The sequence below is a fragment of the Loxodonta africana genome, chromosome 25, assembly GCF_030014295.1.
Source record: "Loxodonta africana isolate mLoxAfr1 chromosome 25, mLoxAfr1.hap2, whole genome shotgun sequence".
NCBI classification, from domain to species: Eukaryota; Metazoa; Chordata; class Mammalia; order Proboscidea; family Elephantidae; genus Loxodonta; species Loxodonta africana.
This window is the reverse complement of record NC_087366.1, coordinates 29,764,419-29,788,717: the sequence shown is the minus strand read 5'-3', so window position 1 is coordinate 29,788,717 and position 24,299 is coordinate 29,764,419. Positions and strand designations below refer to the sequence as shown.

The window sequence follows — 24,299 nt, the reverse complement described above, 5'->3', positions numbered from 1 at the left end:
CGGGAGCGAGAATTTCTGTTGCAATGAGAAGCCACTTCCTCTGACAGAAGGTCCTCCCCAGGTCTCAGTCTTGCCACATCCTCTGACAGAGAGGACACTCATCAAAGCTAGTCTGGCTGGGGCGGTCAGGACTCCAGGCGCTCCTTACACAAGGGCTGGGAGGAAGGTTGACCTGACCTCTCAGTCAGGAGTCGGCCGCGAGTAGGTGTGCAGGAGGGTCTACGCGGACCCATGCGGCTCTCCGGGGGTACGGGGGTGTGCAGCCCTTGCAGATGCATACCCGCCCCAGCGCTCCTCCGCCTTGAGACCCCCGTCTTTCCAGGGCGTTCTGCTTCCTTTCATCCCCAAAGCCCAAATGCCCTGCAAGGTCAAGGTCTGTGCACCCCCAAGCCTCCCGTCGCGACGTCACTGAGTCCCGCGTCACGTGAAGGCAGACCCGCGCTAGTGCCAGCCCTCCGCCCCTAGCGCCGGCCAGTCGGGCCCCCCTCCCGCCTACTCCAGCCGCGGCCCCGCCCACCACGCCGGGCCCGCCCCCTCCACTTTTTCCGCGGCTCGGGAGGCCCGCCGCTTTCGTCGCTAGAACTAGCGGGCTGGTGTGTGCTGCTGGTGCGCCGCCTCTTCCTCCGCGTCACCGCTGCCGCCATGCCCGGAGGTCTGCTTCTTGGGGACGAAGCCCCCAACTTCGAGGCTGTCACCACCGTCGGCCGCATCCGTTTCCATGACTATCTGGGAGACTCGTAAGTAGCCAGCTCGTAGCCCTGCCCTGGCCTGCGGTTACGCCCGGGCTGGGAGGTGACTGCCCTGCTTCTTCTCCCTTTCGTCCTCCCACTCCTCAGCCCCCGCGCGCCACCCCCCACCCGCCCCCGCACCGGTCGCCGCACGTGCCTCTCGCCGGGTGGCTAATATCCGAGTTTCTTGGGGCGGCGGCCCCCGGCCCTCCCTGTGTCGGCCACTAGCGTGGCTGTGCTGGCCTGGGGGTGGCGGGGGAGTGGGGAGGGAAGCGCGACCCGGGAGCCGAGTCTGGTGCGGAGGAGGGTTTGTTTTCCCTTTAACTGGGTTTGGTAAACTGCTAGCAGCGTGGTCCGGCCAAGGGCTGGTGGGGGCAGGGTGGGGAGGTATCAGCGGTCACTTCCCGGGACTCGTGCCCGGGGTAGCACCACCCTCTCTCCCTCCGTTCTGGAATTTGCTCCTGGGGAAGATGGGTGCCTAAGGCCGGAGTGGGACAGAGGACAGAGCCACTGGCCGCAGGTTTGGCGGAGGGCCCACGTGTTTTCTGTCTCAAGGTTCTGCGTACTACTGTAGTGTTTATGGGCTGCTGGCACAACACGTAAAAATTTAAGTCCACCTCCTGCTAAGTGGCTGAAAGACTTTTTGTCCAGAGCCTCCTCCAGTGGTAAGGTGGTAATAGTTTTGGGAGGAACTGAGAACACTGTATGTAGGTGCGTCCTTCATTCCAGAACTTGCAACACTTTGAGGGAAGGGCTTTCTGCCGTGGTTGAGCTGCAGTGACCTAGTCTTGCTCTTGTAGGCCGGTCCAGGCGTGGGGACACGTGGCACCTCCTTGCTTTGCGACCCTTTTGTTTCCCCACTGGTTTGCCCCCATTGCTCCCTCCCACTTATTCCGACACATGATCTTGCTGGTGATAGTCGAGTCTCTGACCCGTTATCTGGCCTGGCAGTCATACCGTTACAACTGGAGAATATTGGTGCTACTCTTGTTTTACAGCTCCTGAATCAGCATACTTTGAGATGCCTGGTTTATATCACGGTTCAGGGGTTCCAGTGACTACACTGCTTGGTGCTCCTGGGCCTGACATTTCCTCCCCAGTTTGTATGCTTTGTATAGCTGGGGGTAACGCAGTGGTTAAAAGCTGGCTGCTAACCAAAAAGTCAGCAGTTGGAATCCACCAGCAACTCCTTGGAAACCCCCTGGGGGCAGTTCTGTTCAGTCCTATAGGGTCTCTATGAGTCGGAATTGACTCCATGGCAGCCAGTTTTTTGTATCCAGGGGAAAGAGAGAGAGAGAAGTTTATGAGATTAATCAATGATTGGACAGGGCTGTGCAGAGAACCTGGGAGTGATTTTGATACCCCCAGGAAACCCACATCAGGCCATAAAGCACAAAATCATACCAGAACTCTTGGCTTGAATGGATTAAAGATAAATATTAACACAAAGCATATTTACTGTAGCAATAATTTAAATTTTGTCACTATTTGAACTAACCATACTGTTTTGATTTCTTGTTGTTGTTTATTCCCCTCTGAATCTGTCTCAGTTTGGTTAGAAGTGGTACCTTCTCAGGGACCCAGTAGAAAGATAGGAAAATTATCTGCATCTAAAAACAAATGGAGCCCTAGTGGTTAAGAGTTCAGCTGCTAACTAAAGGGTCAGCAGTTCAAATCTACCAGCCGCTCTTTGGAAACCCTATGGGGCAGTTATACTCTGTCCTATAATGTCACTATGGGTCAGAACCAACTCGATGGCACCTAACAACAACAATATAAACACTAATATACTAGTCTACCTAAGGCCAGACATGGTATAGTATACCTGCCCTTACTTCAAAAGGAGTTTGAACCGTTTGTATCATTATAATACATGGATTTTTGTCTAATGTATAATTTTTCCAGACTCAATTCTGTATGTAATCTCTTTTCAGACTGTCAATTTTTGATCCATGTTTTTTTCGTGGGGGGGATTAAAATAATTTCAAACATGACTGGTATCCAACTACCCCTGACAATTGGGAAAAAACTAAAGAGGTTTGGGTGCTCTCTTGGGTGAGTTTATTGAGCCTTATCACTGTTTCTGTACTATGCTTATATGTGGTAAAAGCAGCTTCTCCACAGTACATCTTCACTAAACAAAGTGTGTGTTTTCTGGGGGGTTAGTGGGTTTGGACCGTTCCCTTAAAGGAGGAAACCTTTAGTCTTTTGAAAATGAGGAAGGAAGGAAGGAAATAGGATAGTGTAATTGAATTACTCTTAAGAGCAGCAGTAGGGAGCCCTAGAGGGGAAGGCAGACCAAGGTCAGACATTTGTAGTGTTGCTGTAACAGAAATACCACAAGTGAATGGCTTTAACAAAGAGAAAATTATTCTTTCACGGCCTAGGAGGCTAGAAGTCCAAATTCAGGGTACCAGCTCCAAGGGAAGGCTTTTTCTGTCTGTCAGCTCTAGAGGAAGGTCCTGGTCATCAATTTTCCCTTAGACTAGGAGCTTCTCAGCACAGGGACTCACAGTCCAAAGGACACACTTCTGGCCACTGTTTCTTGGTGATGATTAGGTTCCCATGTCTTTCTGCTTTCTTCTCTTTTATATCTCAAATGTGACTGGTTTAAGATACAATCTAATCTTGTAGATTGAATACTGACTCTTAAATAACTGCCTCTAATCATGCCTCATTAACATCATAGAGGTAGAATCTACAACACTTAGGAAAGTCACATCAGATGACAAAATGGTGGATAATCACACAATACTGGGAATCATGGCCTAGCCAAGTTGACAGAAATTTGGGGGGGATGCAATTCAATTCATGACAGTCTCTATTAACTGAATAGAAAGAGAACCCCTAACTTCTAATTTATTGCCCCTTTAACAATACAGGAAGAAACACCCTGTTACATCTTTTCTTCCCATCTGGAAACTCTTGTCTCATCTGACCCTTAAATAGGTCCTTTTCCATAGAATCTAAGGCCTAGATTTTACCCACAGATAGATTCTTTATTTTAAAAGTTATGTTGTCGTGTGCCACTGAGTCGATTCTGAATCACGCAACCCTATAGGACAGAGTAGAACTGCCCTGTCGGGCTTCCAAGGCTGTAATCTTTATGGGAGCAGATCACCAAGTCTTTTCTCACATGGAGCTACAGGTGATTTCAAACTGCTGACCTTTCAGGTAGCAAGCAGCCAAGTGTTTAACTGTTGTGCCACCAGGGCTCCTTTCAAAAGATGTATGTCCCTCTTACCACCCTTTTAAAAAAGTAAACATACCACAGACACCTCCACAATCTCAAAGTAGTACCTTTTTCTCCCCAGTCTTGCTATAAGGCCCTCCATCCTTTTCATAAGAAGGACATTTCCTTTCCTGACGCCTTCGGAGTGGAGTGGCAGATGTAGTTGAGAAGCGCCTGTTATCTCTGCTCCCTTCTTTGTACTCAGGGAAATTTGGCATACTTGGAGAGGTTAGCTTGGCATCCTGGCTGGATGTAGCGATCTACAAGTTTAGGATCCTACCTAAGGGTTTTCAGTGGATGGGTGTATAGAGACTGGGTGTTAAGTTTTCCTTTTCAGTTGAAATAATAATTTCTGTTGCCCAGGAAGAAGACATGGTAGTCCAGAGATTTTTGGTTACTGTTAGCTTGAAACATACTAGTCATCTATACAAGTTTCACCTTAGACAATGATGTCTTAGTAGTAGCATTTACTAAGAATCTGTAGCTGTAGAAATCTCTATTGTAGCCTGTCAGTTGTCTACTTGCTTGGCCTGAAACAAGAAAAAGAAACTGCAAATGAAGAGAGAGGTAAAACTGTTCAAATGCTTTTCTTTTGTTAGGGATGAATATTGAGCATCTGTTCCGCAGGTTAGATCAGTAGAGTAGTTTTACAAAAGAATTTGTGTCTATTCTCTCCAAAGAAGCCAAGGGACAAACTTAATTTTACACGTAAATAGGACGTGGAAACCTGTTTATTTCTGATTACATAACCTGGTCATTGTTGCAGTCAGGCATTTGGATTCGGGGTATATTGGGACATCCATTATTGGAGCTGAATGTCAGAGTTTCTGTGCTTAGAAAAAATGTAGAAGAGGGTCAGAAGGGAAAAAAAGTATTTCAATGAGCTACTTGGTTTGAGTAGCACAGATTTTATTAGCTGAAAAGGAGTCAGGGTGGCCCCATAGTTACTAAAGGAGGCAACACCCCTAAATTAACAGCTTTTAAAAATATTTGTGTCTTGCATTTCATATCTCTGATTGAGTTGAGTTCTGAACATAGGCTTTTCTGGAGATAAGAAGGTTGAAAGGCATCCCTCAAAAGAGAAGTTTCAGTATCTTCATAAATATTCATTTAAAAAAGAAAAAGCCTGCCTTTGATCCAGGAATTGTGACTTCTCGCTGTACAGGATGGCAGTGATGTCTCTTCACTCAGTTGTGACTTTCTTTTCCTTCATTTCAGATGGGGCATTCTCTTCTCCCACCCGCGTGACTTTACCCCAGTATGCACCACGGAGCTTGGCAGAGCTGCAAAGCTGGCACCAGAATTTGCCAAGAGGAATGTTAAGTTGATTGCCCTTTCAATAGACAGTGTTGAAGACCATCTTGCCTGGAGCAAGGTAGAGTACCAGTGCATTTACTCAGGGCTTCCAACCAGTTCCTTCCAGTTTAAACCACTGCTGAGAATTCGCATCTCTAACAAGTCCCTTGCTGAAAGTTTGCATTTCCACTGCAGATATACTGAATCAGGATCTACATTTTAACAAGATTCTTAGGAAAATTTTTAGAAAGGCAAATTCTCAGCAGGGGTTCCAATCAGAACTCACAGGTTTGAAGCCCTGCGTGCACTTTGAGCCTGAGGTTATAGGTTATAGAGAGTACTTGGTTTATGAGGTGAACATACAAGTAAACCTCAGGCACAGTCTTCACTGATTATTTGAAAATCTATCTTTGGCTGCACAGTGACCTCCACATTTTTAAATCCAGTGGTCAGTTCTCAACCCTCACCTTTGTTGGCCCACCAGTAGCATTCAACCCAACTGATCAGTCAGTTGATCCTGAAGCATTTTCCTGTTTTGGCTTCCAAGACATGACATCTCTTGCTATTCCTGCTCAAGCTCTTGGATTGATTCTTCATCATTTCCCAACTCCTGATTCATGCTGGAGTTGTCCCAAACTCATTTCCTAGACCTCTTCCGTGTTCTATTTATACCCTTTCCCTTGGTGAGCTCATCCACACTGTCTGTGTGCTATGATTCCCAAATTTCCATCTCAAGGCCATACTTTGCTGGCTTCCAAATTGGTATAACCACTTCTTACTTGATATTTCCTCAGGACAATCCAGTCATCTCAAACCCAGCATGTCCAAAACTGGGCTCTTGTTCTTTATCCCAGGGTCTTATGTATCTCAGGTAATGGCAACTGCATTTTTTTAGTTACTCAGGCCAAAAATGCAGGAGCCGTCTTTAACTCCTCTTGGTTTTTCACATCACATGTCTGATTCATCAGCAAGTTTGTTGGCTCTACCTTGAAAATATATACAGAATTATATTTGGAAGACTCGTCTTACCCCAGGTTGTCTGTGGCTTGCCCTCACATCTTTTGGGTCTCTACTCAAATGACACCTCATTAAGGCCCTTCTTGGCCTCCTTATCTTAAAATTACAAGTCCCCTCCCCATTTCCTGTTCCCCTTTGATTAATTTTCCTCCTTAGCACTTGTCACCATCTAAAATATTCTGCATGTTGCATGTTTCCTTTGTCTCTCCCCACCAGCATGTAGGCTTCACCAGGGCAGAGAGACTGGTTTTGTGCCCTGCTGGAATAGTGCTTCTTACTCAGCGCATCCTAGGTACTCAGTACGTATTTGTTGAATGAATGAAGTTATTTGTCTATTTTCAGCAAAGTGGTTTACTTGGACTGTAATTTTGGCTGTCTAAACTTGCTTGAGAACATTTTAAGGACTTTGCTGCAATGTGCTACTTAATAAAGATAGCCAACTTTTGAGGAATGCTTACTGTGTACTAGGCATTATGTCAAGCACTTCATACACAACTGAATAAAAGATGTAGTGTTTTACTGACTTGTGAGCTTGTGACTGGGGCTGCATCCCATGGCCATTTTATAGCAGTTAATCTTAAGGGTATAGGAAGAATCATGCACAGGAGAAAAACCTACTGCCCTAGACTCGATTCAGACTCATGGTATTCCTGTATGACAGAGTAGAACTGCCCCATAGGGGTTTCCAAGGCTGTAAATCTTTATGGAAACAGACTACCACATCTTCCATGGAGCATCTGGTGGGTTCAAAAGGGAAGGGCAGTTCTCTTTCTTAAGGTAGATTTTTTTTTCATAGGTTATATTTGGCAGTGAATGTTAACTGGCATCTCAACAGTATTTTCATAAGCAGCTTTTCATTAGAGCCTAGCAGCAGCCCACCCAGGTAGATACATAGGCTTTTCCCTTTTCCTTTTTTTGCTCAGAGTTGGAGGGACTTGTTCAGGGTTGCCCTGGTGGTGCTGTGGTTAAGAGCTACGTTTGCTAACCAAAAAGTCAGCACTTCGAATCTACCAGCCACTCCTTAGAAACCTTGTGTGGTGGTTCTGCTGTGTTCTGTAGGGTCACTGTAAGTCGGAATCAACTCAATGGCACCGAATTTTAATTGTGCTAATGGTTAAACACTTGGCTGCTAACCAAAAGGTTGGCAGTTTGAACTCGCCCAGCAGTTCCACAGTAGAAGGTCCTGGTGATCTGCTTATGTAAAGATTACAATCAAAAAAACCCTCTGGAGCGGTTCTAGTCAGTCAGCAGCACCTAACAACAATACAGGAGGCTCTGGGTGGCACCAATAGTTAAGTGCCTGACTACTAACTGAAAGATTGGTGCCTAGACCCACCCAGAGGTGCCTCAGAAAAAAGGCCTGGCGATCTGCTTCTGAAAGGTCACAGCCCTGAAAACCCTATAAAGCAGTTCTACTCTGCAACACATGGGGTCACCATGAGTTGAAATGAACCAGAAGGTCTAGATGGTGCCCGGCTACCATTACTGAATGTTTTGATGAAAGATTCTATAGCAGAATCCTGATCAAAAGGGGGAAAATGCAGAACAGAATTTCAAATTCTTATGGATGCCAGACTTTCTGGAGCCATGGGGGCTGAATGAACCCTGAAATTTAGTGCCTTCAGATAACCTTTAAACCAATATCCCTTGAAGTCTTCTTAAAATTAAACAATAGCTTAACTAGTAAAAAATGTCTGCCTTGAGCATTATGCTCTTTTAAGAACTATACGTACATGTATATATGGGATCAAATTGACAAACGGCAACTCGAAAGATTAGATAGGAACCTTAGGGGCCAGTGAATTTATGTTAATGGGGGAGGAACAACTCAGAAAAGAGAGTGAGAATGGTTGCACAACTCAAAGAATATAGTTAGTGGCACTGAATTAAATATGTAGAAACTGTTGAATTGGTGTATGTTTTGCTGTGTATATTCTCAACAACAAAATGAATAAAATTTAAGAAAAAAAGATAATGGATTAAAAAATTAATAAATGCCACTTTAATCCTGTCATGTCTGTTGAGAAATCCATATGCAATCAACCCCATTTTTATTTTCAAGGCTCCCCTTAATATGTAGACCTTATTGCAACTTTAAATCCTCTTTTGCATTACTTCTCCCAGCTCTACCCAGCTAAGTTCCTCACTGTCAGTAATTTTGTGCTGATTTGCGTGCATGCTGTCATTAAGTTTCTGCCCTTGAAATGTCTTCCTTTCTCCCATTATCCTTCAAAGGGCCAGGTAGAAGTCCTGCGTCTTTCTCAAAGTCTTTCCTAAACATCAGCATTTACAGTCTGCCATTGAATTATTACAGGTTCGTGTTTACTGTTGCTTCATATGGGAACCATCAAACAAATTAGAAGTTCCACTGAAGCCAGGAACTGTGTCTTACTCATCTGTGTTTCCCATGTACTTACCATAGTGCTTAGCCCACCTTAAGTGTTATAGCAATGCTTGATCAGTAATGCAGCTAGATCCCCCCCACCACAAAAAACTTCCAGAGATAGGAAAAGTAGAAATGAATAAGTGAGTTGAAGTTTTATTAGGGAAGGGAAGCACATTATTTTCCTTTAGTCCAGACCTTAAATGCTTGGTTTTTCTGTGCGAATTTGGCCCTAGTGTAAGTTTACCTTTGACTTGTCCTTAAAGTATATGCTCAGCTTTCCATTCTTGTGTTTGCTTTAAGTTATGTGTTTTTTTTTTTTTTTTCTTGGTATCTCTCTTCCACAGAATTTTCTTGGCATATGACATTATTTCTAGATGTGATGGATGTAATGAACCTATTGTTTCTGATGGTCTTTACATTATTTGGGTACCCAGAGGATTGTGGAGTAACTACATTATTCAACCTTTAAAGGGTTTACTGCTGCTTTCTAAAAGCAGTAGAAGCATGCCGAACTTTAAGAGAATTGGGTGTGAAAGGGCCTTATTGTCCATGGTTACAACCCACGTCCTGTACCCTGTTATTTCTCACAACCAATAATTGGGATAAGGAGTGTTCATTTATTTTGTTATTAAAATCCCTTAGAGAAAATTATTGTGATTTTGCCTTTACCTGTTAACCAGTTTGGAAACCCTGGTGGTGTAGTGGTTAAGTGTTCGGCTGCTAACCAAATGTCGGCAGTTCAAATCCACCAGGCACTCCTTGGAAACCCTGTGGGGGCAGTTCTGCCCTATCCTGTATGGTCGCTATGAGTCTGAATTAACTTAATGGCAATGGGTTTGGGTTTTTTTTTTTTTTTTTAAATTAACCGATTAAATTCAGAGGATGTATCTGGCTTAGAGTTCTCTTTCACCTGCGTTTCAGGATATCAATGCATACAATTGTGAGGAGCCCACAGAAAAGCTACCTTTTCCCATCATCGATGATAAGAATCGGGACCTTGCCATCCTCTTGGGCATGCTGGATCCAGCAGAGAAGGATGAAAAGGGCATGCCTGTGACAGCTCGTGTGGTGAGTCTTAGAAACTTACTTTATGGTATGGTCTCTGTGACTGACCAGGCTATATAGCCATGTAAATAAATGCTTGGACCAACTAGAGGAAAAGTGGAAATTTCTAATTATGGTATAACTGTGTATTGGTGGTAATCTCATTGATTACATGTAACGGCAATGCAAGGTGGTTGAATTTTTCAACTGAATTGTTAAACTGCTTAATTCATAGCTAGTGGAAATGTACATAAAAATAAATGAGAGGTCATCTAGAAATGAGAAGTATTTTCTATAGCTCTCCTGATGGCCCTCTGTTTAAAGTGAAGGGCCATTTCTCCATAAAGCGGATCTCTTTTTTAACTTTTTAAAAAATATATATTTATTTTTGGTGTCAGTATCCACAACCAAACATATATCCATTCACATTTACTTCAGTTCAGTAACATTGGTTACATACTTCTCATTTTGTTACCATTCTCACTATCTCTACCTGTACTGTTTCATCACCATTAACCCTGGTAGTGGTTAAGAGTTCCGCTGCTAACCAAAAGGTTGGCAGTTTGAATCCACCAGGCACCCCTTGGAAACCCTATGGGGCAGCTCTGTTCTGTCCTGTAGGGTTGCTATCAGTTGGAATCAACTCGACAGCAACGGGGTTTTTTGCCCCTTAAAGTTCTTTTTTGCCCCTTAAAGTTCTTGTCTGTGCTTTAGATTAACTGTTAGATTATATTTTTTAACTCTTATTCGTTCTGTCCTCTGCCCATTAGAGAAAAAACAGGGCTTCGAACCAGTTCAGTTGTGCCCAACGAAGCAAAACAGGAACAGACCCAAAGTTATATAATTTGGCAGATTTAGCATGATACCAGAACAGGAAAAATTACGGATCGGAGCCCTGGAATGGGAGATTCAGAAGAGGCATAGTGAGCCCTTTCAGGAGCCTGATGCATGGGATTGGATTATTGACAACACAGGAATGGAGAGCAACACACATTCAAAGTGCATAGCTGGCTGCCATCTTTGAGCAGGGTGCCACCATCTTTCAGTAGGCCAGTGCTGCTTCAGACTGCTCAAAATCTGAGGGCAAGAGATTTGGTTGTTACACAATGTATATACTGCCCTTGTTCTCTAATACGGAGAATAAGTTTCTAGCAGGGTTTCAACCTATAATTTTTCCCATTCTGGGTATCTTTCCAGTTCACTGTAACTTTAAAAATTCAGGTCTGTTCCAGGGACACTTCCCATGACTGAACTGGGCAGAACTGATTCGAAGCCCTGGAACAAACCCAGTCCCTCATCTGCGTAAATGTACAACTATTTAAGGCCTGGAGACCCTAGTGGTTAAGAGTTATGGCTGCTAATCAGGTGTTCCTTGTAAACTGTGGGGCAGTTCTACCCCGTCCTGTAGGGTTGCTGTGAGTCAGAATCAAGTTGATGGCAATGGGTTTGGTTTTTGGTATTTAAGGTCCAATATCAACTTCCATTAGGGTTATTTTTATGATAATCTTCCTAGTTTGACAGACTATGACGCTGCACTTTTCCTGGATTAATTTGCATCTCAGTATTCTCATTTGGGACAGCCAGAACCAAACACAATTCCTTCCTAAATTTAGAAAAATAACGTAGAGAAGAAAACTATATTCCAGCCACTCAGATTAAGTTTGCTGTATCTTTGATCTTTTTTTTTTTTTTTTTTAACACATTTACACATTTTGTTATGACTATAGCATTTTCTAAGTGGCTTTACTACCAAAAACACATGAGGAACTCATCCTGTGTATGCGTTCTTGTGCTTGGCAGGTGTTTATTTTTGGTCCTGATAAGAAACTGAAGCTGTCCATCCTCTATCCGGCTACGACTGGAAGGAACTTTGATGAGATTCTCAGAGTAGTTATCTCTCTCCAACTGACGGCAGAAAAGAGGGTTGCCACCCCGGTTGACTGGAAGGTAAAGATGTTAAAAGGGCAGATACTCAACTTGCCTAGAAGCCATGAGGGGCCAGTCTAGAAAGGAGTACTTCAGGGTCTGTGTTGCCTGGGGCCCTGTGCCTGGCAAGCAGGTTCACTGGGGGGCGGTTTCCCCACGGCTGCGGTTAAGATTTCCTGAGAGGACATTTTCAAGGCCTTTAACACCTTTTATGTAAATTCTGAATTCCCTGTATTTAACTTTTAGGTTGTTCGGACAAATTAATTGGTCGGAATGATTGCTTTTCCTAATACAAGGTTTTTTGTTTTTAATCCTTTATCTGACCCTTCCCTGATGGCAAAATATTTATAGCAAAACCTTAATTGGCTATTTGCCTGTTAAGTCATGACCGTGTAAGTATTTGTTGTATTTATATCTTGAAGCATTTCATTTCTATTAAGCTTCAGTCTTTTAAACTGACAGAGAATTCTCTGAAACTTATGTATAGAGTTTTAGTCTCTAGGATTTCTGCCGCATGTAGGACATGGACGGCTAACAACACAAGAGCGTATGAACAAACCGGTACTCAGTGTCCTGGAGGCGGCTCCGACTCACGGCAACGCCGTGTGTGTCAGAGTAGAACTGTACTTCACAGGGTTTACAGTGGCTGATTTTGCAAAAGTAAATCACCAGGGCTTTCTTCCACAGTGCCTTGGGGTGAACTGAAACCTCCAGCTTCCGGGTTAGCAGCCAAGCGTGTTAGCCGTTTGCACCACCCAGAGACTCCCTTAACATTGCTGCATTTCTTAAATATACTAACCTGAATACCAAGTGTTGTTGTCTTTGGTTGTTTTCTAATAGGCAAATCCTTTAAATTATGTACCCATTAATAGAACTTACATTTATTGAGCTCCAGCAGTGGGCACTGGGCCTATGGCAATGAACAGTACAACGCCCCTGTCCTCATAGAACTGACATGCCAGTGGGTCAGACTTTAAACAAGCTTCTAGGATATGAGGTGGTGATAAGTGCTGCAGGTGGCACAGAGAATTATCAGGCACAGATGGGAGAATAGGAGCCCAGGGGCAGGAGGGGTGTCTTTATGTTTGGCTGTCAAGGATAGCCTTTCTCTTAAGAAATCTTTGAGAAGGACATGAAGAAAATGGGTGACCAAGCCATGCATATTTGTGAGGGACAAGCACTCCAGGCAGAAGGAACAGTTTGTACAAGGACTTTTATCTAAACGTGAACTTGGTATGTTCGAGGAATAGAAGGAAAGCCAGTGTGATGGAAAAGAAGCAGCAGAAGGTGGGTGAGGGTGCTGGAGATCAGAGAGAGGCAGGAGGCAATCACACAGGGCCATGCAGGCCATGGTAAGGACTTAGAATTGAAAATTAAAGTGTGGTGGCATGCCATTGTTGGGTTTAAAACAGGGCTCCCTAGGTGGTGCAAACAGTTAACAAGCTTGGCTGCTAACCCAAAGGTTGGTGGTTAGAATCTATCTAGAGGTGTCTTGGAAGGAAGGCCTGGCAATCTACTTCCAAAAAGTCATCCATTGAAAACCCTCTGGAGCAGTTGTCCTCTGACACATTTGGGGTTGCCACAGAGTTGGAGTTGATTCAACAGCAACTGGCTATTTTTTATTAAGGTGGGGAAATATTCCCTCACGAAAGTGTCAAAAATCAACCTATGAAAACAAAATTCCTGAAGGGATAGAGTAGAGAATACAAGATTATTCGCATAACATCTATAGCTACTTTTCAGAAGTTGTTTCTTGTCTTTAAGCATCACTATGAAATTGAGTTTCACCCTTCTCAATGTCTTTCAATAGGATGGAGACAGTGTGATGGTCCTTCCAACCATCCCTGAAGAGGAAGCTAAAAAACTTTTCCCTAAAGGAGTCTTTACCAAAGAGCTCCCATCTGGCAAGAAATACCTCCGTTACACTCCCCAGCCTTGAGCGTCTCCAGGAAGTTGGTGCTGGAGCTGCTCGCCTAGCACAGTGAGCCAGAGGATGCCAGCTGCCAATCATGTTTTCCTGCAGTAGTCCCATAAAAACATCCTGGTGTGATTCAGCCAAGCTTTTTAGGCTGTTCTACTACTGGCTTATTAAATGAAAATGGCACTAAACATTTCTTGGGATTCTTTACTCTGTGCCTTCACCAGCATTCTATTCTGTTCATGTATCTCAACGCTGTGCTGGCTCTTTTTGAAATATATTATGTATTTGGGACTCAGATTTTGTTAGATTCCTGGAGGGTTTGTGATCAGCTAATTAGTATCACTTCATGGTTAAAAAGCCTGCTTTACTCCATGATAGAATGATTATCACGTTTTTAGCTGTCTTATCAAATTCTGTCTTCCGTTACCCATTTTGGGGAGCAACAGAGCTTGAGGTTCAACTTCCTCTGTAAATATCTAAGCACGTAACCCAAGAACTTGCAGTTAACTGGGATGTTCTTCATTATGCAGTGTTTTGACCACAGCTGGGGAAAAACTTTCAACTCTACTTTCAGTAAATAACTGAAATGGGAAGAACAGGGAGGGGGTCTTTAAATAGTTTGCTATAAGAAAAATTTCTGATAAATTTCTATCAAAGTGGGGAGGCTGCAGAAAAGTTCCCCCACAACTGCCACAGAGGTGTGAGGAGGTGTGAGCACTATAAGTGTCACGTGCCTTTTACACAGTATTTCTGCACATCTTCTGCTCTGAGATGTTACATACATCAAAGAGCATACCTTGGGAAAGAGAAGAGATTTAAAATGTTTTATTACATAACTATTCTTGCAGTGGGTGACTTCTGAATTTTGCTTTTTGGGGATTAGCAAATAAAATTCTTTCTTAAATTGGATCGGAGAATTGTGTTGTCACATTTGGCCAAGAATATTGAATATACTGTGGACTGCCAGAAGGACAAGTCTGTCTTAGAGGAAGGGCAGCCGGAATATTCCTTAGAAGCAAAATTGGTGAGACTTCATCTTCACGTACTTGGGACATGTTATCAGGAGGGCCCAGTCCCTGGAGAAGGACATCAGACTTGGTAGAGAGTCAGCAAAAAAGAGGAAGACCCTCAACGAGATGGACTGACACAGTGGCTGCAAGAACGGGCTCAAACAGCAATAATTGTGAGGATGGCACAGGAACGGGTAGTGTTTAATTCTGTTGTACATGGGGTTGGTATGAGTCGGAACCGATTTGACAACACCTAACAACAACAAGGATAAAAGTTAAACAGATCAAGACAGCAGGAAAGGTAGCATCACAAGGTAGAGCCAGTCCTAAAGGTATTACGGAGAATTGTGTCCTGTGTGCACCCCTTTAGTCTTTGAAGAACACGTGCGTTTGATTTCACAATGCCCCTTGGCCCGTTTTTCTCTTTTATGACTTGTCTGCATTCTGTAGTCCCTTAAGTTTGTGATTCCACTCTAAAGAGCTCTTCCCAATCTAATGCCTTAGTGGGATTGCTGAGCTTAAGAACATGAACCTTAAAGATGATGGCATATCTATGCGTTTCTGGAATAACTAACTACAGGCACACCCTGACTTGGGACGAGGCTCTGTTCCTGTGACTCGCTCGAAACTTGGTTCTGACGTAAATCAAATTTTTTTTTTTCCATAACCTGCTGTACGGCAGTATTTTGAACAGTAAATCATAGCATCATCGAGCATCTGTGAGTGGACACCTGAGAATGCTAACATCAGCAAGTTATGCACTCTAACGTGTAGAGTACATACTACTACTGATAAGATGTTTAAAAAAAAAAAAATCTGAAGTGTGGTTCATCATAACTCAAATACATAGTAAGTCAGAGACTGCCTGTACTCTGAACTCATGGTGTCTTAAAATTTTCTTATACTGTGCTACTAAGTCCTAGGTTTAGAAAGAGGTATCCTGTGCCTGGTATATAGCCCTATATATTTTTATTGAGTAGATGAAATGTGAACCCTGGTGCCCTGTGTTAGACAAGTCACTAAGCCTTTAGTTTCCTTGATTTCTCCACATGTGAAATATGGGTGAAACTAAGAAGGTTAAGAATGTAAGTTAAAAATCCAAGTTAAACACTATCCTGGGGCATGCTGGTCTGAAAGAGACTTAAGAGGGCTGCTCTCACATCTTCCTCAAGTCAATATATTTTTGCCCTTAAAGAACGCATAACAGTCTGGTCTCATAACAGTAGCAAATCTCTTATGACTGCTCCTTGATTCCTCCAGCTCCTCTGCCTCTTATTACTTCCCTGACTATGAGGTTTCCCGTTGCTTTCTTCTCTTCCTTTGCTGTTTGCTTTCTTTAGTCCTTGATTTTCTTGGAGAGTTTGGCTTCAAATTTCATTTATGATGACAATTCACAGTCTAAATGTCTAGCATTAATTGCTCAAACTTGAGTCTTTAGTCTTATCTTTACTGGCCAATGGGACCTCTGCCATTGAATGTACAAATTCAAAGTCGAATTCATCAACTTTTCCCCCAACTTTAATAAACCACTTGCCTTGCTGACACTCAGACAGTGGGACCCTTGGAATTTTGTTTAAATATATCTACTCTGCCCACTTAAATGATGTCCATATAAAAATGCTAGAAGAGCTGAAGGAAAAGGGGTCATAGATCCTCAGAGTTCTGGCTCTGTCACTAAGTAGCCATGAGATTTCATGCAAGTATTGTTTTTCAAGTACAAACTGTTACATGATGAATATGCCAGTTCAGTCTAGAAGTGATCCGAAGTTCGTTATTTTAATGTACTATTGGGCAGGTGGAGTAGGGTTCCCCAGTGGAGAATTATTGTCCTTGGTTTTCACAGAGTAGAATAAATTCCATTATACATCCAGAGATTTATTGAGCATGAAGTAATATATGACCATTGTGACTGAGAGAAGCAGGAATTTGAGAGGCAGTCCATGTAACTTCTCAAATAGCAAATGCTTTGACTACAAGAACAGAGAGTCTTCTAAGAAAATCAAAATGATGAGTTTGTGACTTCTGTGGTCTTATTGCCAAAAGCTGTAGGTCTGGCCGCATTGCCAGCCTCCACCCTAAGGGTAGGGAATCCACGGTGAGAAGTTCAGGGAATTGGTAAGGAGCCAAATGGCTGTGTCTAAATAGGCAAGTCAAGATGCCAATTATTGGACGCGGTGAACTAGAATAGTGATTTACTCCTCAAAGCATACGTCGGACCCCACCCCTCTGAGGTAACTGATACCAGCTTAAAGGATGGGCCTAACTGGTTAAGGGGTAATTACTACTTTCTTGTCAGTGATTGGTTCAGATATGGCATGTGATTGAATTCTTGCCAATGAGACAGGATTGTTGGAGATTTCTAGAAGAATTCTCACTTAGCAATTAGAAGCCAATTTTTGTCTCCATCTGGATATGAATAAGAAAGCAAGAAGTGCTTACTGCCACTGGCAGCCATCTTACAACCTAAGAATGGGGACTAGCCATAGAATGAAGCAGAAAATGTGAACAGCAGAGTGAAGAGAATGAAAAAGCCTGAACTTTGATAAATCAGTGTTCCACCAATCATGAACCTTTCTTACCTCTCAACATCTATTACATAAAATAATTTCCTTAATGTTTAAGCCTTGTTGGGTTTTCTGATACCTGCAGCCAAAAGCTTCCTACCTGATAGGCACAGAGTAGTATTCTCTAGTTATTTCAAACATATTGCGTTGGGAAAATCTGCAAAAGACCTTGTGATCGTTAAGGTTGTGTGTCAACTTGGCTGGGCTGTGATTCTTAGTGGTTTGGCAGTCATATAACAATGCAATCACCACCATGATGAGATCTGATATAATGCAATCACCTCCATGATGGGATCTGCTGTGAGTAGCCAGTCAGTTGAAAGGAAACTTCCTAGGGGGCACGGCCTGCATACAATATAGGTGGACTTTTCTGGCAAGCCTCATGAGCTTTTGCTCACTCTGGATCCTGCAGCTGGCACCTGTTCATCTGACCTCTGGTTCTTGGTACTTGAGCTAGCAGCTTACCTGCCGTCTTACTGCTGATCTTGGGATTCCTCAACCTCCACAGCCTGTTAGCCAGAGGCCTCCTAGCTGACCTTCCAGTATTGGATTCGGCAGCACCTGCGACTACATAAGTCAGGAGAAACCTCCATCCTGACCCACAGACTTGGAACTTTCCAGCCTCTACAACCATGAGAGCCATTTCCTTTATATAAATGTCTGTATATATATTTACACACCCCACTGGTTTTGCTTCTCTAGAGAACTCAGCCTAAGACAGACCTTTAAAGTGTTAAAAAACAAAGCTGTCACTTTGACTACTAAGGTGCACCTAACCAGAGTCACTCAGCTGCTTACCAAAAGGTAGGCAGTTCAAATCCACCAGCCGGTTCTTGGAAACCCTATGGAGCAGTTCTACTCTATCCTATAGGGTCGCTGTGAGTTGGAATCAGCTCAATTGCAATGGTTTTTCTGTTTGTTTTTCTGTTTTTTAACCAAAGCCATGGTCTTTTTCAGTTGCCTTATATGCGTGCAAAAGCTAGACAGTACGAAAGGAAGACTGAAGAAGAATTGACACATTTGAATTGTGGTGTTGGTGAATAATACTGAATATACCATGGACTGCCAGAAGAACGAACAAAAAAGTCTTAGAGGCAACACAGCCAGACTGCTCTTTAGAAGCGGGGGTGGCAAGACTTCATCTTGGTTACTTTGGACGTGTCATCAGGAAAAACCAATTGCTAGAAAAGGACATCATGCTTGGTAAAGAAAATGGTCAGCGAAAAGAAGGGATACTTTCCATGAGATGGATTGACACAGTGGCCACAACAATGGGCTCAAACATACCAACAAATGTGAAGATGGCGCAGAACCAGGCAGTGTTTTGTTCTGCTACACATAAGGTTGCCGTGAGTCAGGGTCAACTCGATGGCAACTAACGAGTTGTTTCAAATATATGGTAGTGTGCCCCCTAAGCAAGATTGGAGAGCAGATATCTGTTTTCTACTACTTCTATATCCCCTGTACTTGTGGTTTTTAAACTTAAGTATGCATTCAATATTGCATATTGAATATGCAATTTACCTGAGGAACGTGTTCAAATGCAGAGCCCGGGGGTTTGCTCCCAGAGATTGAGTCCACAGGTGGCCAGAAATTCTCCATTTTTAACAACCTAAGTGACCGTGATGCAGATTACAGCAGACGCTACTGCTGTTGCTCACCCAATATCGAACATTTCTACCTTATTCCTTATTAAGAACACCCAGGTCATCTTTAGGGTAGCAGGGTGACGGGCCAGTTGAAAATTTACCTTGAGATGAATTTTGAGGTAGATGTGGCCATGTGATTATTCCAGCCTGGGGCGGAATACATTCCTGACTAGGAAAGCCTCAGGAGGTGGAAGTTCTTTGCCCTGCTCCTGAAAGGCAAATGGGATGTCTGGAGGTATAGGTGTTGTCTTGCCACCACAGAGATAAAAGTCCCAAGCCAAGAATGGAAGAGGAGGAGGCTACAAGGAGCCTGGGTCCAGGGTAACCCCCTCAAACAGCTGCACCAGCCCTGTTCTACATATTTTCTGGCATCTTAACATCAGAAAAACAAACTCTTACTTGGTTATGCCACTGTGGTCAGGTTTCTGTAATGTGCAACCACGTCCAATATGAGCTCACACACAAGTGGTCCACATACCACTCAGAAATACTGCCTTATTGTAGGTATCCAGAAGCATTTTAATAGTTTGGGTCTGACTTGTATTTCCTTCTGTGCCTGCTGCTACTGTGGTTTTTCCTACAGTAGAGAATTATGTATTATTCCAACGTTTTGTTGAGATGAAAAGGAGTAATGACATCTAAGCAATAAACAACCCGACCATAAAATTCAGCTTTACTTGACTTTAAAAAGGTGAGAAGTAACATCAAACAGTACTGTGTAATATAAGAATATTAATTTGTCCTAAACATTGCTTTTAGATACTAAGATTGTGAACATAGTTCCATTTTTCACTATTCACTAAACTGAGTAGGGGAAGAAGAATATAGAAAATATTAGGGAGACATTATAGTACTTTCATAAATCAAAATGATAAGTCTTATGCTTTAAACAGTAATATATCAGTTGTACAACCCTTTTGATAACATGCTCTATTATAACTCTTGCTCTCAACTGGAAACAGGACTTCAGTTGAGTTTTAGGATATCGTATGTTATCCTGTAGAACTTTTGAACATCTCAAGTATAATGCAACTACTTAAATTTAGAGTTTTTAAAGCAGTCCATCAATTGCTTGTACCCTAAATGCAGCAGTAAATTGTTTCAGCGGATTCTAAGTAAACTCCTTGCCAGATGATCCTTCCGCACTTGAGCCAGGATATTAGTTGGTCTTTAACCCAACTCCACACATCATATTAGTGCCATTAATACATTTTTTTAAAATAAGAGCCAGTTTCCAACTGTAAAAATCAAAAGCAACATGTTAGACTATGAACATTTCGGGAAAAACTTCTTACCTATTGAATACAACCAGAAAACTTATTGAAAATCCTCCATTTTATTATCTTGAAACATTACCTCTAAAAGAGCCTCATGTATTAAGGGCTTGACTGATAAATTGAATATGTGTGTATCTCTACATGGCCATATTCTATAGAGATACTACACTGATCCACTTAAGTCTGCCAAAGGTGTGTTTAAGGAAAAGAAACTTTAAGAAACTTGAATTGCAATGAACTTTTTGACTGACTGCAAGATAACCAGAAACTTTTTCTTAAATTGAAATAAGAACTTTTTAAGTAATAGGGCTGGGGAAGATAATGAAAAATCAGGACCCCAATTATCTGGCTCCCAATTAGACTTCCCATTTGTGAAACAGGGTCCTGTTAAGACAGAGGAAAGGTCGGCCCTAAGAGGGCTGCCTAAAAAGAACTAAGCTTTTTTGTTAAAAGGAATCATTGATCATGCTTGGTCAATGCAACTGTCCTCCCCACAACAAACACTGCACACTACCTTGATTGTTGTAAACATCGGTGGCAGGACCAGAATTCTATCAGAAAGGTCTTAGGGCTAGGCTATCTAATTGGGGATGGGGTGGGCTGAGGAAATTGTCTTGAGGCTGTACTTTGACTGCATGTCATTTTTCCTTTGATGACACATTTATTTGGAGTGACCTGGCAGGCGGCTGATAGAGATTGGGGAGAAGGGGCTGAAGTCTATCCTGGCCTGCTTTGCCTTTGCCTGGAGCAAAGTGTCAGCCCCATGACTGATCATAGTGCCCTGTCAGACCTGTCGTCTCCTCCACTTCACCCAGCAGTGGGCTTTGGCCCAAGTGAGCTCTGTTAGGGGCTCCGAAGGAGACTTCTAGGTCTATGAGTCCTCCCCCATCACCTACTTCCCCGCACTTGCCTTGCCTCTACTCTGTCCTGACCCCAATGTGACAGGCCTCTCTCCCTCCCCAACTCTGGGCATGACTTCCAGCACTTGTCATATTTTTTCTAAAGTAATCCTCATTGTAAAGGAAAGTAGGAAAAGATTGGGGCCAAAGGCTAAGTTACTCTTCATAATGTTTTCGAAGTCTGGTCTTTTATCTTTAAATTTCATGCAAATTTGTCATCCAACACCATAATATAAAGCAATTTTTAAAAATAACAGTTAAGTGAGTTTACTTTCTTTCCCTTGAAAAATATCTTCAAGTAAAGTTGATACTCTAGGAAGATGCCCCCTGATCAGCCCATGGCTCTGCATACTCCCCACGGAGCGCCCATATCTCCAAGGGGGATGCAGTCCAGAGAGAGAAGTACAGCAATTTAGATACTAATTCCAGCATGATGCATTTCTTCCCACCGCCATCCCTAATCACCTGATACTCTGTCATTTTAATTTTTTAGTAATTCAGGTGAGTCTTATCGCAACTTGTCAAAATTAAGTGAGTTGCAGCTAGTAGTCTCTTTTCTCACCACCTACATTTTGCTCCTTGACGTCACATTTATCTTAGATGTGTATTGTAGTTTAATTAAGAAAAATCTAATCAAAGTATCAAGTTTATTACCTCACTCTTTTTTCTCCAGCTATATTCTTTCTTGGTTGTTCCACTGTTTTCATTGTCTAAAGCAAAAAAGAATGTCACTGTTGACTGAGCCAATCCAAATACATGTATTAAACAGAAAAACTAAATTAGGAATTTAAGGGTAAATGTGGCACGAGAATATTTTGAGATACCAATTTGCTTTTTCCCTGTATGTCTCCCCTTCCTTTCCCCCTTTTAAACGGACTCTTCGCTTTCTTCCCTCAAGCAGGTTTGTGATAGGCTCTGTCTTAGTCATCTAGTGCTGCTATAACAGAAATACCACAAGTGGATGGCTGTAACAGAGAAATTTATTCTCTCACTGTTTAGTAGGCTACAAGTCCAAGTCCAGGGCTTTGGCTCTCTTGTAAGATAAAAGGTGGTGCAGGCCATACCCTAGGAAAACTCTCTCTGCATTGAATGAGGGCTGTGACCTTAGTAAGGGTGTTACAATCCCACCTAAGTCCTTTTTAACCACAGGCAGAGATTATGATTTATAACACACAGGAAAATCACAAAATGAAGGACAGCCACACACGGCCTAAGTAAGTTGATGATATTTTAGGGGGACACAATTCAATCCATTATAGGCTCCCAAAAGTCTAATACAGGGGTTGACAAATGAGAGCAGGCAGGTCACACACATTAAAGTGGGCAGGGTATAAGAGGGAAAGGTGTGGGTTGTGGCACACTGGAAAGCATCTGCTTCCTCTATAGAAGCTCACTGATACTCAGCTGTATCTGATTGTTGGCACTTACAGGAATGAAGGCCAAGTATTGGAAGACCTTCTGATTTTTCATAAAAAGCTAAGAAATCTGGATCTTTATGTGAAATTTCTGGATGTCTATACTTAGCAACTAATTAAAAAAAAAAAAAAAACCGTGAGGGACAAATCCACTGTACTGACTGGATCCTGTCCATGGGCCTACCCTTCATGACTTTTGTTCCAAATCCATTGGGGGAATAAAATGATGTATTTCCCTCGGGCCTCAAAAATACTTCAGAAGGTCTGAGGAGAAATAGAGACATTTGGCCCAAAAACAGTTGGAACCTATGCCCTGCTTCCTGAAAGTACTTGGGATTTCAGACTCAATAGCTCTCAGGGTGCTCCAAGGGGACAGACGCTGGGCCCTGAGCTCCCAGCCTTGCCATAGTCTCCTGTGCCCCAGAGTGCTGTGGAAGCGGCAGGGTGGCCGACCTATTTGTCCAAATCAAAGGGACTGTGTGGGCTAGGGTGCCCTGGTGGCACAGTAGTTAAGTGTTGGGCTGCTAACCAAAAGGTCAGCAGTTTGAATCCATCAGCCACTCCTTGGAAACCATATGGGGCAGTTCTACTCTGGCCTATAAGGTCGCTATGAGTTGGAATCAACTTGACAGCAATGGATTTGGGTTTTTGGTGGGCCACGGTAATGGTCCTCTCAGTGTTAACTAGCTTGGACAGGTGACCCATGAGCAGAGGGGGTTCCCTAAATCATGACCATATGACCCCAGAACAGGAGATGGAAAGTGCTAAGTCATAGAATGACTGAGTTGAATCGCTGCTAGGGGAGCAGCATTATAACGTGTTTAATGTCTGTCTCTCCTTTCAAACTATGAGCTCCACAAGGGCAGGGACCATGTTTGGCTTGCTCACCCACTAATGCTTGGCAACTGCCCAGCATACAATGTGTAAGCAACACAGTGTGGTTGCATTTTATAAAGATTATACAAGTGTGAAATAGATATAAAATAGTTATAAAGTCTTACTTTATAGACACAGTTTGAAATCATGTAAATCTCTCCCAAATTATCAATGCATTAAGAATCGCATATTGCCTAAGCTGGCAGGCCACACTACCAGGATGGTGCACAGAGTGGAGAAAGAAATCAAGGATGACTGTGTTTTCAAGCTGGGTCTTCGGAAAGCACGGTGACACTGGGCTTGGTGGGCAGGGATGATGAGGACTGAATGAAAGACCTTGAACGCAGTTTCTATATAGCAAGGTCTTCCTATCTAGTCTTCTTTGTATAATGCTGTGGGGTTTACAGTAACTTTACTCAAAGGATTTGGTCTTTGTCCTTGGTTCCTGAGAGATAATGTCTAAAACTTTGGGATTTCCCCAGTAATCATAAGTGTCTTTAATGAGGGCTCCAAACCACACCTAACCTGATGGGTTATGCTAATGAGGTGACTCTTGGGTGGGGGCTGGCCAAGCCAGATCAGCCTTGTCATCACTCATGATATCAACTGACCTCAGGACAGAGGGGCTGGAGTTTGAATTATGTAATGAAACCCCCAATGAAAGTTTCGGACATGGAAGTACCTGGGCCTCCTGAATAGTGAAAGACATCAGTGCATGTGGGATGGTAGCATGTCCCTTTTTGGGACATGGAAGCTTCGTACTGGGAACCCTCCCAAGCTTCACCCTATGTGTCTTTTCATTTGTATCCTTTTTGCTGTAATAAAATTAATCGTATGTATAGGCCTTTCCTTGAGCTCTGTGAGTCGTTCTAGGAAATTATTGAATCCAAGGGAGTAGCGGAGTCAGCAAGTAAGAAATGAGGGCGCTGGGGACTCCCAAGCTTGTGGCTGGCATCCTGAAGGGATAGTGGGAAAACTCAGAATTTGTAGCCAGCAGGTCAGAAGTGAGGAGAGACCTGGAGTCTCCCAAGCTTGTGTCTGATGGCTGAAGTATTGGGC

General features: G+C 43.0%; 2 protein-coding genes across 2 annotated transcripts in view; one reads left to right on the top strand and one right to left on the bottom strand.

Moving 5' to 3' along the window:
- Nucleotides 1-553: 553 nt before the first annotated feature.
- Nucleotides 554-14,459, top strand: PRDX6 (peroxiredoxin 6). The gene is made up of 5 exons (XM_010591007.3): nt 554-737; nt 5,179-5,335; nt 9,581-9,727; nt 11,504-11,650; nt 13,440-14,459. The coding sequence occupies exons 1-5, from the start codon at nt 643-645 to the stop codon at nt 13,566-13,568; spliced, it is 675 nt and encodes a 224-aa protein (XP_010589309.2). The 5' UTR covers nt 554-642; the 3' UTR covers nt 13,569-14,459.
- The window catches only part of SLC9C2 (solute carrier family 9 member C2 (putative)), a 129,856-nt gene continuing 119,844 nt past the window's right edge, over nt 14,288-24,299 (bottom strand). Inside the window, exon 26 of the mRNA XM_023549143.1 lies at nt 14,288-14,346. Within this exon, the coding sequence (XP_023404911.1) occupies nt 14,288-14,346 (59 nt within the window). The remainder of the gene's footprint in view (nt 14,347-24,299) is intronic.